The 15,364-nt window shown below is 44.9% G+C and overlaps 1 protein-coding gene and 1 long non-coding RNA gene across 3 annotated transcripts; both read left to right on the top strand.

Moving 5' to 3' along the window:
* Nucleotides 1-5,365: 5,365 nt before the first annotated feature.
* LOC117839400 (phototropic-responsive NPH3 family protein NPY2) lies at nucleotides 5,366-6,467 on the top strand. Its single transcript, XM_034719722.2, has 2 exons — nucleotides 5,366-5,968; nucleotides 6,225-6,467. Exons 1-2 carry the CDS (start codon nucleotides 5,381-5,383, stop codon nucleotides 6,450-6,452), a joined length of 816 nt encoding a protein of 271 aa, XP_034575613.1. The 5' UTR covers nucleotides 5,366-5,380; the 3' UTR covers nucleotides 6,453-6,467.
* A 1,614-nt stretch (nucleotides 6,468-8,081) lies between these two features.
* On the top strand, nucleotides 8,082-10,214 carry LOC117836539 (uncharacterized). 2 transcript variants are annotated; one of them, XR_011897277.1, is made up of 3 exons: nucleotides 8,082-8,227; nucleotides 8,712-8,825; nucleotides 9,921-10,214. It is a non-coding gene; the product is annotated as an uncharacterized lncRNA (long non-coding RNA). The 2 variants fall into 2 exon arrangements; XR_011897276.1 differs by having other exon boundaries at nucleotides 8,082-8,825.
* The last annotated feature ends 5,150 nt before the right edge of the window (nucleotides 10,215-15,364 follow it).

Below are 15,364 nucleotides of genomic sequence, written 5' to 3'. Positions count from 1 at the left end.
CTGGGCATGTACAAGAAATGGGTGCCCTAAATAGCAAAGTTGCCAGTTTGGCTGCAATAAAATTTACTTTGTAATTTCCCATGCTGGAATAGATCTTCGCACAGTGTAATCCTTGAAATCCATAACCCTCAGAGTTTTCTGTGCGCCTGCAAACCATGTCTAAGCAATTTATTTGGTACTCTATCCTTTTTAAGTATATGAATTTTTTAACTACTAGCTTGTACTAAACATTATACATTTTAAAATAGAGGAAATACTACTTAATTGCTCGTGTTATCATGGCCTCTGATTTGCAACATCTTTAGCCTCAAGGTTTATGGCCTTTTGGTTTCCTTTTGCAGTCATTCTTGAGGTCTGATCTTTGCATAGCAGCAATTAGGGGCACCCAAAACCCTAAACCAGCCCAAACAGGATGAGGGAAAAATACACCATCCTTGTTCTGCTTCTTCTTTAGTTGAATTCATACTTAGTGTACTTTCCCTCTAGTTTGGACTGGATTGACTGGTTTGGGGTTTTGAACACCCCTAGCAGCAGTAATTGGTTTGACACATGATTTTTGTCGTAAACGTTATTGATTCCATCACAGTATTTACTAGTGAATTCCTGAAAGGGGTTTGGTGGGTAACTGTAAGACTTAATCTGAAAGGGGCATGCATGAGACTGTAAGGTGCTGAAAATCTTACAGTTTGCAACTTTCAGCTGCAAACTTGTGGTTCTGTACTTCTGTTGCAAATTGCAATGCATACGGACCGGGTTATTTGTCCTGGAACTCTAAAAAACAGTTCCTGAAAACCCCAGCTCCTGCCATCCTGCGCCAATTCCCCACAATCAAAGTCATGGATCAATGGATGAAACCTGGAGCGTCAGAGTCATCAAACACAAGCGAGGAAGCCATCGATGAGTACGAGAACTGCATGGCAGGGACGCTTTTACGCTTCACAGCAAATGGATCTCGCAGGTCACCGCAACTGGCGCCGCCGGCGCCTCCATCTCGCCTCCAACCTCCCCACTCGCTTGACCGCGCAAGTTTTCGGATGGATAAGCATGCGAGTTCTCTGAAATCTGGGGCGGATGCAGGGGTGTCTGCAGCTGCCTTGACCATGGGAAGGTCGTGGCGGCGGCGGTGGCGGCCGGCGGGGCTGGAGCTTCGTGGCTCGTCTGACGGCGGCGGATCGATTGTTTTATAGAAAGGCCCCTTAAATATTAAAAAACGATTTGGATCGCGGTTAATAATTTACATATAAGACCTCAGTTTGAATCGCGAATGGCAATCGCGATCGAAAACACCCTGTAGGAACTTGAATTTCTGTAAGTCTCTCCGTTGCGCGTGCCGTCCTTCCCCTCCGGCAACGGCTACGGCCACCTCGCCGTCGCGACTGGCGAATGGGATTAAGCTCCTCCTCCAGTTATCCGCTTCGCCCTTCCCCTCTACCCCTCTGGATCTCTCCCCTCGCGCTAGCTCCTGCTCCGTCGCTGCGTTCTTGCAACCCCTGTCACACGGCCTCGCCTTCTTGGATTGGGCGGTTGGCCACTTGGCAGGGGGCGCGGGAGATGCGGCGGCGCTTGTTCCGTTACATGGACCATACCTGGTTGACTGTTGAGCACCAAAGTTTGGAAGATTCCTCACTCAGTCTGCTGAAGTTTTGCCCTCCGGTAGGACTTTGAACTGCTGAAACATCGTACTCTCCTGTCGTCAGATCTCAAAACCAAAATCAATAAGGGATTTAGCTCAGGCGTCCGACAGGAGCAAAATTTCGGACGGCCTCCTCATCCCACGTGACAGCAGCAGAGCATCACGTTTCCAGCTTCACACGCCACATGAGCTTTATGCTTATCCTTTCGCTCTACGTTTGCCTCGGCTTCCAAGTTCCAACTGCACACATCGTGGCTCTTGGAGGCCATTCATCGCGCCGCGCGCCCATCACCGCTGCCGCTGGCAGCTTCTTATCGCTAGATGGCCACATGCTCTGCCCCAAGCTGTCAGGAAGCTCCTGCCCCATCCCCACGCCGTTGCACCTCCTCACTTCCTTAGGCCATGGGGGAGGATCATGTCGACCACCTTGAGGAGCTTATCTCCCTCACCTTCAGCCCTTTTGCCTCCGGTGCGATAGTGTCTACAAGTGCTGCTTGACACCAACCTCCTCTCTCTCCCCGGAAGCGCCTCGACGAGGTCGCGTCGTGCTCAACACCAGGATGCTGCATTGCTGCTCCTCTGCTCCAACAACCTCGCCAACATCCTCTCCCTCAGCGGAAGCGCAGGTGCCGGGGACTCCTCCGGTGGAAGCTGGCCATCAGGAAGCCACATCGGATGAACCCAATCTCTCGGGTGTTCCATGTCCGGGGCCCATGGCCGGCTATCATCGGTGATGTTGCGTTAGCTGAATTCCGATGTTGTGTTTATTGTTTCTTCATGTTGCAATATGAGAATTTTTGGATTTTGCAATTCATGGTTTTGGATGTTGCAGTGGATGATTCTAGTGTTGTACCAACTGATTTTTGATGTTGGAGTTACCTTTTTTTTGGTGTTGCATCATGTGAATTTTGATGCTTTATTATCTTTTTTCTAATGTTTCGTCAAGTGAATGTAAATGTTGGGATTACCTTCTTGCAATGTTGCAACAAGTGAGTTTGGATGCTGGCATTAGTTTTTTTTTCGTATTGCAGCAAGTGATTTTGCATGGTGAAATTACTTTATTTTCATGTTACGGCGAGTCAATTTGGATGTTCCAGCGGTAGTTTTTTTTCAATAATAGGTAGAAGTTGACGGGCATATGCTTAATCGAAACTTGATTCTCGGGAGGATATGCGGAATGCGTCAGCCGATTTACTTCTAACCATAACTTGGGAAGGAGGAGTTCGTCAGGGGATGGTTTGCCTCAAGCTTGTTCGTCCAAACATCGACAACGTGAAAAGGAGGCAGAGGAATCGGTCATGTTGCATGCAACATCTGTAAATGTTGCGGTGGGAAATTTCATGTGCTTATACAGCTCCAATCAGACGGATGTTGCAGCGTCCGATGCCAGCACCCGGATCGAACGTCCGGCGCTGGCAAGTGGTTTTGTGCACGTTGTGTCAATAGTGAAAGGACTGTATAGTTTATGTAGTAAGAATTGTGGTACAAGTTTTATTTTGCGGTACTCTGATTCACTCTGAACATTGATAGTCTATGATATGATGGAAGCCTCCTTAAAAAATCCGCAATTTGAGAGATACTCTGTTGTTGTAAGTTTTATTTTTGTGTGTGCGAGTTGCTTGTCAAGCTACTGCATGAATATAAAGCTTAGGGCTACAATTTGAAAGTTCCTCTTATCTTGATTCTGATGTACCTATTTGTTGTGTCATGTTGATTTAGGCCTTCAGACAAGGGTACCTGAAAAAAAGAAAAAAAATAACATAGACAATTATGGTCCAAAATTGTCTGATGTTCTATGTAAAGGCCATCTTCTTATTACCTAATGATGACTGGTGTCTGATGTTTTATGTAAAGGCCACCTTCTTATTACCTACTGATGACTGGTTCTTTAATACGCTGAGTCTTTAATACGCAGAGACAACATAAATTCTATGTCACATGCTTCGATGGTGACATGACTTATGGTTTGAAACCGGACATTGAGTCAAGGAAAATATTGCTGAAGCATATAGGGGAAACAGTGTAATATTGTATCAACTTTACTTTGAATTAATGTGGATATCTATTGACTAGACGCATCCTATCTTCTTTGCTTGAATAGGCTGATTTCTGCACAGGTGGTCCGACTGGTCCATGTGTTGGAATTTTTTTTATCGTTCAGACAGTCAAGATGGTATTTGTTCTCCAGTGAACATAAATGATAATAAATTTGTCGAGATATGCCATCTTGTGTTTCTTCAGGTTGGCTTTATATTCTGTCGCTTATGGTTATGATCTTTTGCATACATAAATGAAGCTTCTTATATGTAATAAATTGTTAAAGTTGTATTGGTACACAATGTCTTTGCATCTACTGACTCATGTATTTTTCTTTCTTTAACTTTTAGTTTAATAGGCAAGCAGATGGTGTTTTGGGGCCTTTGCAAGCTAAGCATGTGTTAATACGGATGAATGTCTAATGTTTAGCTACTATACTTTAAGATAAAAAAAGGCCATTATGATTTAGATGTCCTCGGTCACATATTTGGTGCCATCAATTACGTAAGTTTGTCATGTCCATGCTTCGACGTATCTTTTGTTGCTCACGATAACTGATTGTTTTATCCTATTGGTTTCCATGATCACCAACATCTTATGATTACTTGATATGCGTATTGAATGCAGTGTTTGGATTGTACTTCGGTAAAGTAGGTTCTGCAAATATCGATGGAGTTGATACTGCATATCGTCTCCTTGCTGACCACCTTAGAATGATATTTGCTGCCACTGTTTTTCATGCTCAGCTTGGTAAGTGTCTTATGTTTCGATGTTGCCTACACGGTTGTTTAGTCTGTTTTTATGCCTTGTAAATGCTACAGTGGCTAGTCATGTCCGTTTAATCAGCTATTTATTCTATTTAATGACAGTTTAACCTGTTTAAATGTACGTCTAGTCAAATAAATAGCTAAACAATAGGTGACATACTGTTTGGCATTTAGCACTTAGGCTAAAGTGAATGTTAATAACTTGTAGCAATTGTATATATCTTTATCATGAACACATGAAAATACAATTATTACATTTTTAAGAAATAATCAGACTATGTACCAACATGGTTGAGGAATAACTTGCATCAATACTTGAGATTTTTTTTCTTGCATTGTTCCTACCGCGTTAAAAATGGTATGTGTTTCTTTATGAATACCAGGGGTTGGAAATGAAGGTCGTGAGTATTTCGTAAAGTGTGCGGATACAACACTCACTGTTACATTCTTTATGTGGCTACCCTATTATGACACCACTACACTACATGGTAACCTTGCCATCTCTTTACCTATGGCTCACATGCCACTTTATACCATGGTATAGCTAGGAGAGAGGGGAGCAACTGTGCTCATGATCATTATGGTGTTGCCATGTGGCAACTTCCACACTCTTCCATCTAAAATATCCTAACTCTAGAACCCTCCTCATCCTTATCTAGTTTCTTATATTTCTACCATACTAAAATATCTAATTCTAAAGTATTCTACACTTCACCATGAAGCATGGCAATTATGGCTCATGCATTCTCTCCAATTTTCTAGAACCTTCTTACCTTGCAATGATCTTATCCTTATACATGGCAAAATTAGTCTCTTGAGATCTCCACCATCTTCTAGAATGTTCCAACTATGTATTGCATATTTCAACAGGTGGGTTGAAGATCCGACTGATCTTGACATTGATGCCTACAAGCGAATCATAACAGCAATCGAAACCAAATGTATGGTGTCCAAGGATGTTATTGGTGAGGCAATCAAAGCCTATACTTACAAGAAACTTCCATCGTTGAGAAAGGTATCAATGATCCATGGTGATGCAAAGGTTCGGGCAATGCTAGTTACCATCACATGCCTGTTGCCATCTGAGAAAGGTTCAGTCTCATGCAGCTTCCTCTTAAAGCTACTGAAGGCAACAAATCTGCTAAAGTTTGGAGAGATGTGCAGGAAAGAGCTTATGAAGCGTATTGCCCAACAACTGGAAGAAGCATCAGTGTCTGATCTTCTGATCCCTACAGTGGACGGTGATACCACTGTTTATGACATTGACCTGATTCTTAGCATTGTTGAGGAATTTGTCAGACAAGATTCTAAGCATGCCCAGAAGCATAATGGTGGGGAAGTGAATGATCATGTTTCAGCTCCTAGTGCATCAATGATTACGGTGGCCAAAATTGTCGATGGATATCTTGCAGAGGTTGCAAAGGACCCAAACATACCTGTTTATAAGTTTTTCAGTCTAGCTGAGACAGTTTCAGGCAATTCAAGGCCAGTTCATGATGGGCTATACCGTGCCATTGATATGTATCTGAAGGTATTGTTACAACTACCAATTCAAATTTTATGACCACTCTGAGAAACTTCATATACATAGTGAGTTGCTTTATTACGCTAATTACTTCAAAATATACTCCTGATGCATATTGGATAGTGCCGGTTTTTGTCATTGTTAAATTTCTTCAGGTGCATGACTATTACTAGTATGTCATGGGGATTAAGATACACATTCTATTTCTCTTGATTCTAGAAAAAATTGTGGAGTTAACATATTTCTCTTAAATTTTGTGCAGGAGCACCCAAGCTTGGGCAAGAGCGATAAGAAGAGGCTCTGCGCCCTCATGGACTGCAAGAAGTTGTCGCCTGATGCATGTGCTCATGCTGTGCACAACGAGCGCCTACCTCTGATGATTGTGATGCAGGTTCTATACCACGAGCAGACAAGGGCTTCTGCAGCAGCCACCATCCGAGCTGACAGCATCGGCATTGCACTACAACAGGAAGGAGTATTAACGACCTGAAACTAGCAACCACGTACAACATGTGGTTGTCGTGGGGCTGTTCCACCTTCGACAAAGCGGTACGGACGGTAGGCGACGACGAGTTTAAGTCCCGTCGTTATCCAGCCGCCCCTGTGGTCGCTAATCTGTGTTGCCCAACGACCACATTGCATACCATGGCAAAACAGATGATTAAAATGAGATGGTGGGAAGGAAATCCATCTATTTTACCCACGAAAAGAACCCTCGGCTGGTTGATCCTCCGTTATAGCGGCGGGAGTTCCAAAGGGTTGGCGGCAATTGTCAAATTTTGCTACGCAGATTCATCAGGTTCCTTTAAAAATCGGCTCCTGACACCAGTTCCAGCCAATTTCACTTCCGATCAGGTCGCAGAGATAGCGGATCAACTCTTCGAAGGCAGGCGAGGTGGTTCTGATTGATCTGTGTTCTTCAGTACTTATCAAATTGCAAATAGGTTCAGGTTTTAGCAGTTATGAAATTAATTGTTTTGTAGTGAGAAATCAGGGTTGCCGTGGGCAATTCAGTACCTAACCACCGATTGCTACAAATCTATTAGGGCTTAGATGTTAATTCTCTCTCTTGTGCTGTACTGTAGGCCGTATTTCTGTTTTCAATCTGTAAACTGAACTTTGTAATATTGTCTCAATTCAGCTCATAAAACCTATAATTTGCTTCGAACATTTAGAACTCGATTACCAGTAAGATATGACCTCCCACCCTTAAACATAAACATTGTATGCTTCATTGTAACATCTCTAAAATTCACCAAATTAAATCATTTGCTAAAAATTATTTTCAAAATCTTTTCACCGCTTGAGCTCCCAAATCCTATCTTCCCGTCGATTTCGCCATCCCGGCACCAAAGCCGACCACCGTCCATTCTTTTTCTTTTCCTCTCCGCGTGACACGCTGCGTGCCGGTCAGAAGACCGCCACGCTCATGCCCGCAACCACTTCCGCAATCCCCACCGTCTCCCTCTCTCTCTCTAAATTTTCACACAATTTAATTCTACCTTTTCCTTTGTACACCATCCACACTCGTGCCGCACCACTTCCGCAATCCCCGCCGTCTCCCTCTCTCTCTTTAACTTTTCACACAATTTAATTCTACCCTTTTCTTTTTACTCCATCTCTTCTTTTTCTCATTTCCTTTTCCCTTTCTCTTTCTCCCTCCTTTCTTCTTTCTTTCCCTCCCTCCCTTTTTCCTCTCCTCCTTCCTTCCCTGGCCGCGCAAGCCTACCTCCTGCCCGGCCCCGCGCCGCACCCCTGCACGCCCGTGCCTAGCCCCGCCCCGCCACCATGCGCCAGCGTACCCGTGCGATGCAGCGCGCCTCGCCACGCGCACGCCCCCACCTCGGCCCCGCGCACACCCGCACCCTCCCGCGCCGGGCCCCACCCCTGCATCGTGCTCTGCTCGCGCTCCCCGCACGCGCACGCCACCGCATGCCCGCTAGCACGCCGCTCGCCGCCCCGCACGCCGACGAGCACAGCACCGCCCTTTCTCGCGCGTGCCTTGTCGTGCCGCTCCCGCGCCGGCCCCATGCCTGCGCATCCCGGCGCACAACGCCGCCCTGTGCACCGCCTGCCACCGCCCGTCGCCCCCCTCTCCTCTGGCCTATAAAAGGTCCTCCACTCCATCACCGTGCCCCGGCCATCTCCCCCTACCTCCCTCTTCCCAGTCCCGCCACCAGACCGCCGCCACCAGGGCACCGCCTCTGCTGCCGCTAGCTCCCTGCCGCCGCCCCACCTTCCATCACCGCCGCCCAAGGATAGAGGGTAAAACGGGACCCCCTCACTCTCCTCTCCCTCCCCCGCCACTTGGCTCCGCCGCCGGCGAGCCGCCGCCGGCCACCACCTCCCCTCCACCCTTCTTCTCTGTTCTGAAGGGGAAGAAAGGGGATTTGGCCCTTTTCAATTTAGCCCCTACAATTTCCCCTCTTTTACACCAAGACACTCCCCCCCTTCTTTTTCCTTTTCGCCAGGAGCCCCTCCCTCTCCAAAGAGTTCTCGCAAGAAGGTCCCTGGACCCTTTAAAACCAGCCCCTAAGCACCTTCTCGTCGACATTTTATGCGCCAAATTTCCTCCTATGCACCCCAAATTCGACCACGTCATTCTCAAACATATCCCCACCGAGTCATCTACCAATCCTCTGAAAAGACTCTTCCTTCCTCTATTCTTGGTTCACTCTCTCTCTCCGAGCTCAACGGGTAAAACTCTATTTTCTTTTATTTATTGTGTGCTCGCTTGTGTGTATCGTAGATCGCGGAGTGACCGAGGAGGAGGAGTCTGAAGAGGAGCTTGGAGGCCAGTACCACAAGCCGGAGCCCGAGGACCCATACCGCGAGCAGGAACTCCCGGAAGGCTCTGAGGACGGCAAGTCCAATCCCACCCTTTGATGCATATTTATCCCAGTTTTATAGACACAACCTATTGGTCGTTTTTATAAATTGCATATTATTTTACTCCTTAAAGACCCGCTTGGATAGCCACCCCTTGATTGCTATGATTATTCCTTGATGATCTAGAATTATCTCTAAATATGATATGCTCTATTTAGAAGATAATTGCTGCTAGAATGTTTAGGAATTGGTTACTTTCTTTAATATAACTCAATCATGAATATAATATTTTGCCGAAGATAAATGCGTGAGTGTTTTGGAAATAAATAGGGGTTTTGGTGGAAAATAAGGAAAGATGTTTAGATGAGACGGATGGATGTTTCTTGTGTGACATGCTAGGATGGGCTCGTACCTTAGTGGTTGAGCAGGTTGGGTTATCTGGATTAAGGACCAAATTGATGTATCATCTTGCCTAACCCAATTTATCGTGCAACCACTCGACCTTTGTATGCGGCAAAGGCTTGGCATAAATCTCACTAGCTAGTCTATTTAGCCATCAGGAGAGCTAGTGAGCAACGGGAGACCGTGGAGAAGGAGTAAGCATGTGTGGCTTAGGTCCCTATTAAGATCTCGTCGGTAGGTCATCGACCCCTTGGTTGCTCCCGTGTTGGCTAGTCAGGTCTTAGCTAAGATGGGTAATGGCTTTGATAGGATCCGCACTGACACTGAGGTGATCATGCTACGGTACCCTACTTGTGGGTAAAGTGTAGACCTCTGCAGAGTTAAAACCTATTCAAATAACCGTGTCCACAGTATTGGACGAGTTACGACTTGGTCACATAAATAGTTTTTGGGAGGTGGATGGTTTTCATGGCGTGTGTTGGATTCTGGAAGTGTCCGGCAGTTGTGCCGTGAGCTACCGCGGACGGGGAGTCCAGTAGTATTAAAATTTGGATCCTTTGTGTAGGATCAACCTCACTCAATTATTCGGTTACTAAATAAATACTTTGTGGAAACCTTTCTGAAAGTGAACCCTTGCATATGTTAAAAATCTAGCTTTATTGCAAATGAACCTTAGCTTTATCCTTGTTATGACTTGTTTGTACTCACCCTTATTTTGTTGCTTCAGAGAAAGACCTGGACTTCGTTGCTGAGGACATTGAGTAGGTGGTCGCTTCCGCACCTAACGTTGCTTATGGCATTGCCCTTTGCAGGATGCTTTCGCTGGCGTGTAGTCTCGAGTTCTATCTAGCGTTCATCTGGGTAGTGGCTTGGGTCGTTACCATTGTTGTTTTACTTATCGTTTTGGCATGGCTTTCGCGCCTGCCCCTTCGGAAGTTGTACGGTTTATGAACCATCTGTTGAATAAATGTGTTATCAGCCTCCAAGGACTGATATTTGTATCACATTTAGTCTTTGCTTATGTGGGAATGCTTCATTCATATAAGACATCCATCATAACTTCGACCTCCTATGTGCTGTACTAGCTTCATCCATGCCTTCCACCTGGCCTGCGTCGAATGATGGCTCGAGTCCAGCGCCAGCTGCCCACTCTGCCAGGCGCACATCGACGACAGCGACGCCTCGCTCGGGTTCAAGTACCTCTCTAGTGCCCGCATCATATTCGGCGGCCACGGCCTGTCCTCCGACCGCTTCGATGTTGACGCCAACGCGGGGAGCGGGTGCGACCTCCTTGACATCTTCGTGGAGCGCGTGCTGTCCACGAGGTTCGCCACGGGAGGCGCCAGCCCGAAGTAGTAGGCGGACAAGAAGGCATCGTCGGCGTCGGCGTAGGTGCCAAGCGACCGTGCCGCTCTGGTGGCCCTTCCCTTGCACCTCTCACCGCTGGCGCCGGTCGTCCCCACCATCCATCACCGTCGCCTCCGGGCTTTGCCGCTGCCATCCATCGCCTGTGCCTCCGGCCGCCGCCGCGCCGCACTCATCCTGTCGTCCACGCCACGCCATCAGTGCTCCTGCAGGTCCATTACTTCTGATCCCATCTCCCTAATCATGTTGCCCTGTGCATTTCTTTCATAAAAGAATAGGATAATGTGCTGTTTGATCCGATAGGTATCCACGCTCTTTATTAGGATCTGATGCTGCTTTTAGCAACTCAGCAGCAACCTTTGTTCTCTTTTAATTGTTTTGTCTTCGAATGACGATGCTCGCGACTATAGAGCAGACCCATGCGAAACTTCAAGAGCTATCAATACCAGACGCCCATCAACAACACCAAAGCAGATGCAGCAATCTCGACCCATGAAGCTGCTGTCAATACGCAGTGCAGCAATCTATTTCCACATTCATGTGAAGCAACACCATCACGTCATTTCATTCATCATCTATGTGCGCCAAAAAAAAAACTTCGGAAGCAAAGAATTCATTCGTGGGGTCAAAGTTATAAGGTCCTTTCTCAACCAAGTCATTTTAAGGGTCACAAAGGTGACAAAACACTTGACACAAGTTGCTCCAACATACTTTGCATACTTTGTCTAGAGCTCCAGAGGGGCTACACTTAGAAACTCACTTCTTTTCCTTAGAAAATTTTCTCACTAACTTGTAAGACTTCACCAATGTAAGTATCTCTCTACCAATACAAGTTAACTCTAGTAAGCATGTGATTATTTGCACTACTTATGCATGTGGCTATCTAACCTATGCCAACATATCACCAACTCATTTTCAATGCAATGTTTTATCTCACACGAGACTAAGTTCAAATTGACAGTCAAAGCAACCAAGAGTTGCGATATTGACTAGAGCATGACGCTTCAAAAGTAAGTCCACAAAAACTTTGATCATAAGCAAGCTTTCGTCAACTTATCTGTTTATTTTGTTGTTACTATATTACAGTTGGATGAGTGAAAGAGCATCTAGGCCCCTAGTGGGTTTTTGGTGTATTGAATGAGAACATGATTAAAGGTCTAATGAACTTGTTAAGTTTATGAGCAGGTTATTTATATTGATGAACAATCTTTGTGGAAAGAATTGTATTAAAAGGTTCGTACAATGAAAAGAACAAAGTGGAAAATTTATGTGAATCCCATGATGGTTATATGAGATAGACGACAAGCAAATTAAAGAAAAGATGGAGGCATGAGGGCATTGACATATTGGTTGGTCTCTAAATAAGATGGGAAGCTTGTTGTAAGTAATTTGGATTTAAAAGTCAAAAGAAGATATGATCTCAAGTAAGTTTCACTCATGATGTCAAAGCATAGCTAGACTCAAATACGACAACGATTGGATGAAGAAATCAAGCAAGTGATTAGTACCAAGGGACTAGGTAAAATATGGTCAAGTGGTGACTTGGCCCATGAGCTTTGCTAGGGTGAAGGGTCTAGTAATTGGAAGATTTTGAGGTATCAAGTAAAGCCTTGCCGAGTTTAGCAATGGGATGCATCAAACATTTATTGAGTCATATGAAGAAGTGACTTGTGATCTAAAATTAGCTTTTCACTCATATGTGATTGAATATTGATCCAAGTCACTAGCTCAAGGTTGAAGTGCTCAAACAAAAGAGACAAAGGTTGATGCAGCTCTCAAGAATACATGATTATCAAGTATGGCATGGTTAAAGGAAATGAAGCTCAAGAAGATGAACATGGTATATTTATTTTAATCTTGAGTTTAGGTGTGCTGCACTATCAAGAAGGATGCATCACATGATCATTTGATATAGTCTCAGTGCTCAAGTATCCTATGTGAGGAAAGAGTCACAAAGGCCACACGTACACACTAATAGTCATAAAGTTCCGAAAGTTTCCGGAAATATTTTCGGAAAAATCCGGAACTCAACTTGCAACGGCTAGTTGGTTTGAAAACCGGAGGTTCCGGTTTGGGGAAACTGGAAGTTCCGGTTTTGGTCTGACATGTCTAACGGCTAGTTTTTGGGGAGTGGAGTATTTATACCCCACACCCCTCTCAGTGACTGGTTGCTGTTTTTGCAGTTGTCGGTGTGCTTCTTGCCTGTTCTAACCTGAGCCAAAGCCAAATAGGTCTCCCCAACCGCTCTTTTTGAGGTAGTGTGATCTTTGTTAAGATCTTGTGAGTTGGGTAGTAGAGAGGAGTTATTTGAGAGCATTAAAAGAGCACTCATTTGTTTGAGCACTGATTTACCTTGTCAAGTTACAAGTGAAGCATTTGTTACTCTTGGAGGTGTTCCTCCTAGACGGTTAGGTGTCGCCCCCAAGAGTTACCAAGGTGTGGTGAGCCACGGGACAGTTTGTGCAGGTCAAGCTTTGCCTCCGCAAGGGAAGAAGCTAACTAGCGAAGTGGGGAAAGGGTTGAGTGTAACCTGGCTTCCTTGAAAGCACCCAACGGAGATGTAGGATTCGCTCGGTGGTGAATCTGAACTTTAGTGAAACAAATCATCGTGCCTCCTCACTAGTTTGCATACATTTGCCCTGCATTTCTACTTAATTGTTGATCTCCTTACATTGATTGATCTTCTCGGGTGTTAGTGTTTGTGAAGTGCAGGAACTTTGTGTTTCTACTAAAGATACATCATCTCAGCATACTCTTTGAGACTGGTTTGATCTTTACATCTCTTGCTCAACATAAGGTTTAAGGGGTTGTCACTGCTAGGGATAAAACTGGATGTTCCGGTTTTCAGACAATGAGATATTCTTCCGTTGTTTAAGACGTGTGTTTCATATCTTTGAAAAATTCTGGAGAGTTTATTGGAGATTCTGAAAGTTGCTGATTAATTTATTTTAAGTGGTGACGATTTCAGATTACGCCTATTCACCCTCTTTAGGCGACATCAGGATCCTTTCAATGAGGCATGTGACCTCTGATCGAGACATCCTTAAAAAATAATGCAAGCTACATCTTAATATTGAAAATTTTCCACTCTAATATGCAGGTTCTCACTTGTAAGTATCTCTCCACCCACTTAAGCTAACCCTTGTATATTAGACCCTCACATTTTTTATTTTTAGGTACATTGGTTTTCAACTCGTAACCAAGTCAAGAATTAGGACATGATATATTGGTTTTAATGGCGCGTTGGTTTTCATCAAGTGATATATCTTACGGACCTTTGGCTCTCATCAACTATTGGAATTATCTTTATTGGCATTCATCAGTCATTGGCCTTCCACTATAATGGTTTTCAAAGTACCAAGCACAACCTTCGGAGGTTGATTAAGGCAATTCAGAGCACTACTTTGTTACGTGCTCAAGTTTCAATCGAAACTACCTTCCCTTGCAAGGTTGATGATATGGAAACTATGAGATATATCTTTGCATATGCAAGCATTTCATTCATATGCATCAAAGCATCCCATTGCATGGACGTACAACTTTCATGCATGAATCAAAAAAGCTCGAGAGGCCTCTATTATTTGATTTCGCAAAAGAGAAGTTGGTTGACGACCCACAAGTTTACCTTTTCTGCGGTTTTACTTTTTGCTCAAACATTCAAAGCCAAAAGCAATAAAAAGTTGCGGCATTGTCTCTACCTTTTAAGCATTTTTATTTATTAAGCCTCAAAAGGCCACTGCATTGCGTTTTTGTGCAATCGGGACTTGCCTTTCTGTGCAAGCAGAGGTTTGCTTATCCCAACAGTGGATGCAAACACTCGAACCTTGCGTTTTTGCGCAAGTAAAACCTTGCATTTCTATGCAAGCAGAGGTTTGCTTATCCCAACAGTGGATGTGAACAACTCAAACCTTGTGTTTCTACGCAAGTAAAACCTTGCATTTATATGCAAGCTCTGAGTCAAAGGCAACAACAAGTTGCGGCATCAACTTTACATTTCAATGTATACTTGTTTTCCCTCTAATCTCGCAGGGTTTAAAGTTTCACGATCGAAGCAACCAAGAGTTGCGATTTCAACCTTATGTACCAAGCCACGGAACCCACGGAACCCTCGCAACTGAAGCTACCTTCCTTGACTTTTAAACCTCACAATCTCATATGTTTGTCTATGCACAAGTCAACATGCGCCTGGAACCTCCGTGAACTAAGTTGCGCTTAGCACCCCGCTTGCCCAGCTCCGGTCATACTTAAGCTCGTGCCAGCAATCATTTGGAAGTGAAATACCAAGTCAAATACAACCATGTCAACCATCGAGGGTCATGTTCCTTTTCTTTGGACAAGACACTTCAATCATGTCACCCTCGATGATCCCAGTCAAGGTTTTAGGAAACCAGTCACAAGTTCCTAAGCTACCTAGCGAGGCGCAGCACTTGGCACCACTACGTGGTTCCAAAACCTGCCAGCGAAGGGAAAGCCCATCTAATGCCAAGGCACCACGCGAGCATGTAGAAAGAACCCTCAAGACAAGCACAGACCTCCGCGACAAAACCTAAACACCCTCGAGCACTGTACGGAAAAAAACCCCTTTAACCTTGCAAATTTCGAGTCAAGAGACAGAACTTAGCTAACCTCACACATTCTATCTGAACTCCATAACAAAACCTAAACACCCTCGAGCGTCGCACGGGAAAAAACCCCTTTAACCTTGCAAATTTCGAGTCAGGAGACAAAACTCAGCTAACCTCGCACGTTCTGTAGAACTCCGGCCAGAAGCCAACCCTCGCAGCAAGAGCTGAACCCTCGAGGTTG

The sequence above is a fragment of the Setaria viridis genome, chromosome 9 (genome assembly GCF_005286985.2).
Source record: "Setaria viridis chromosome 9, Setaria_viridis_v4.0, whole genome shotgun sequence".
Lineage (NCBI taxonomy): Eukaryota > Viridiplantae > Streptophyta > Magnoliopsida > Poales > Poaceae > Setaria > Setaria viridis.
The sequence above is the reverse complement of the archived record's forward strand: the minus strand, read 5'-3'. Positions and strand labels throughout refer to the sequence as shown.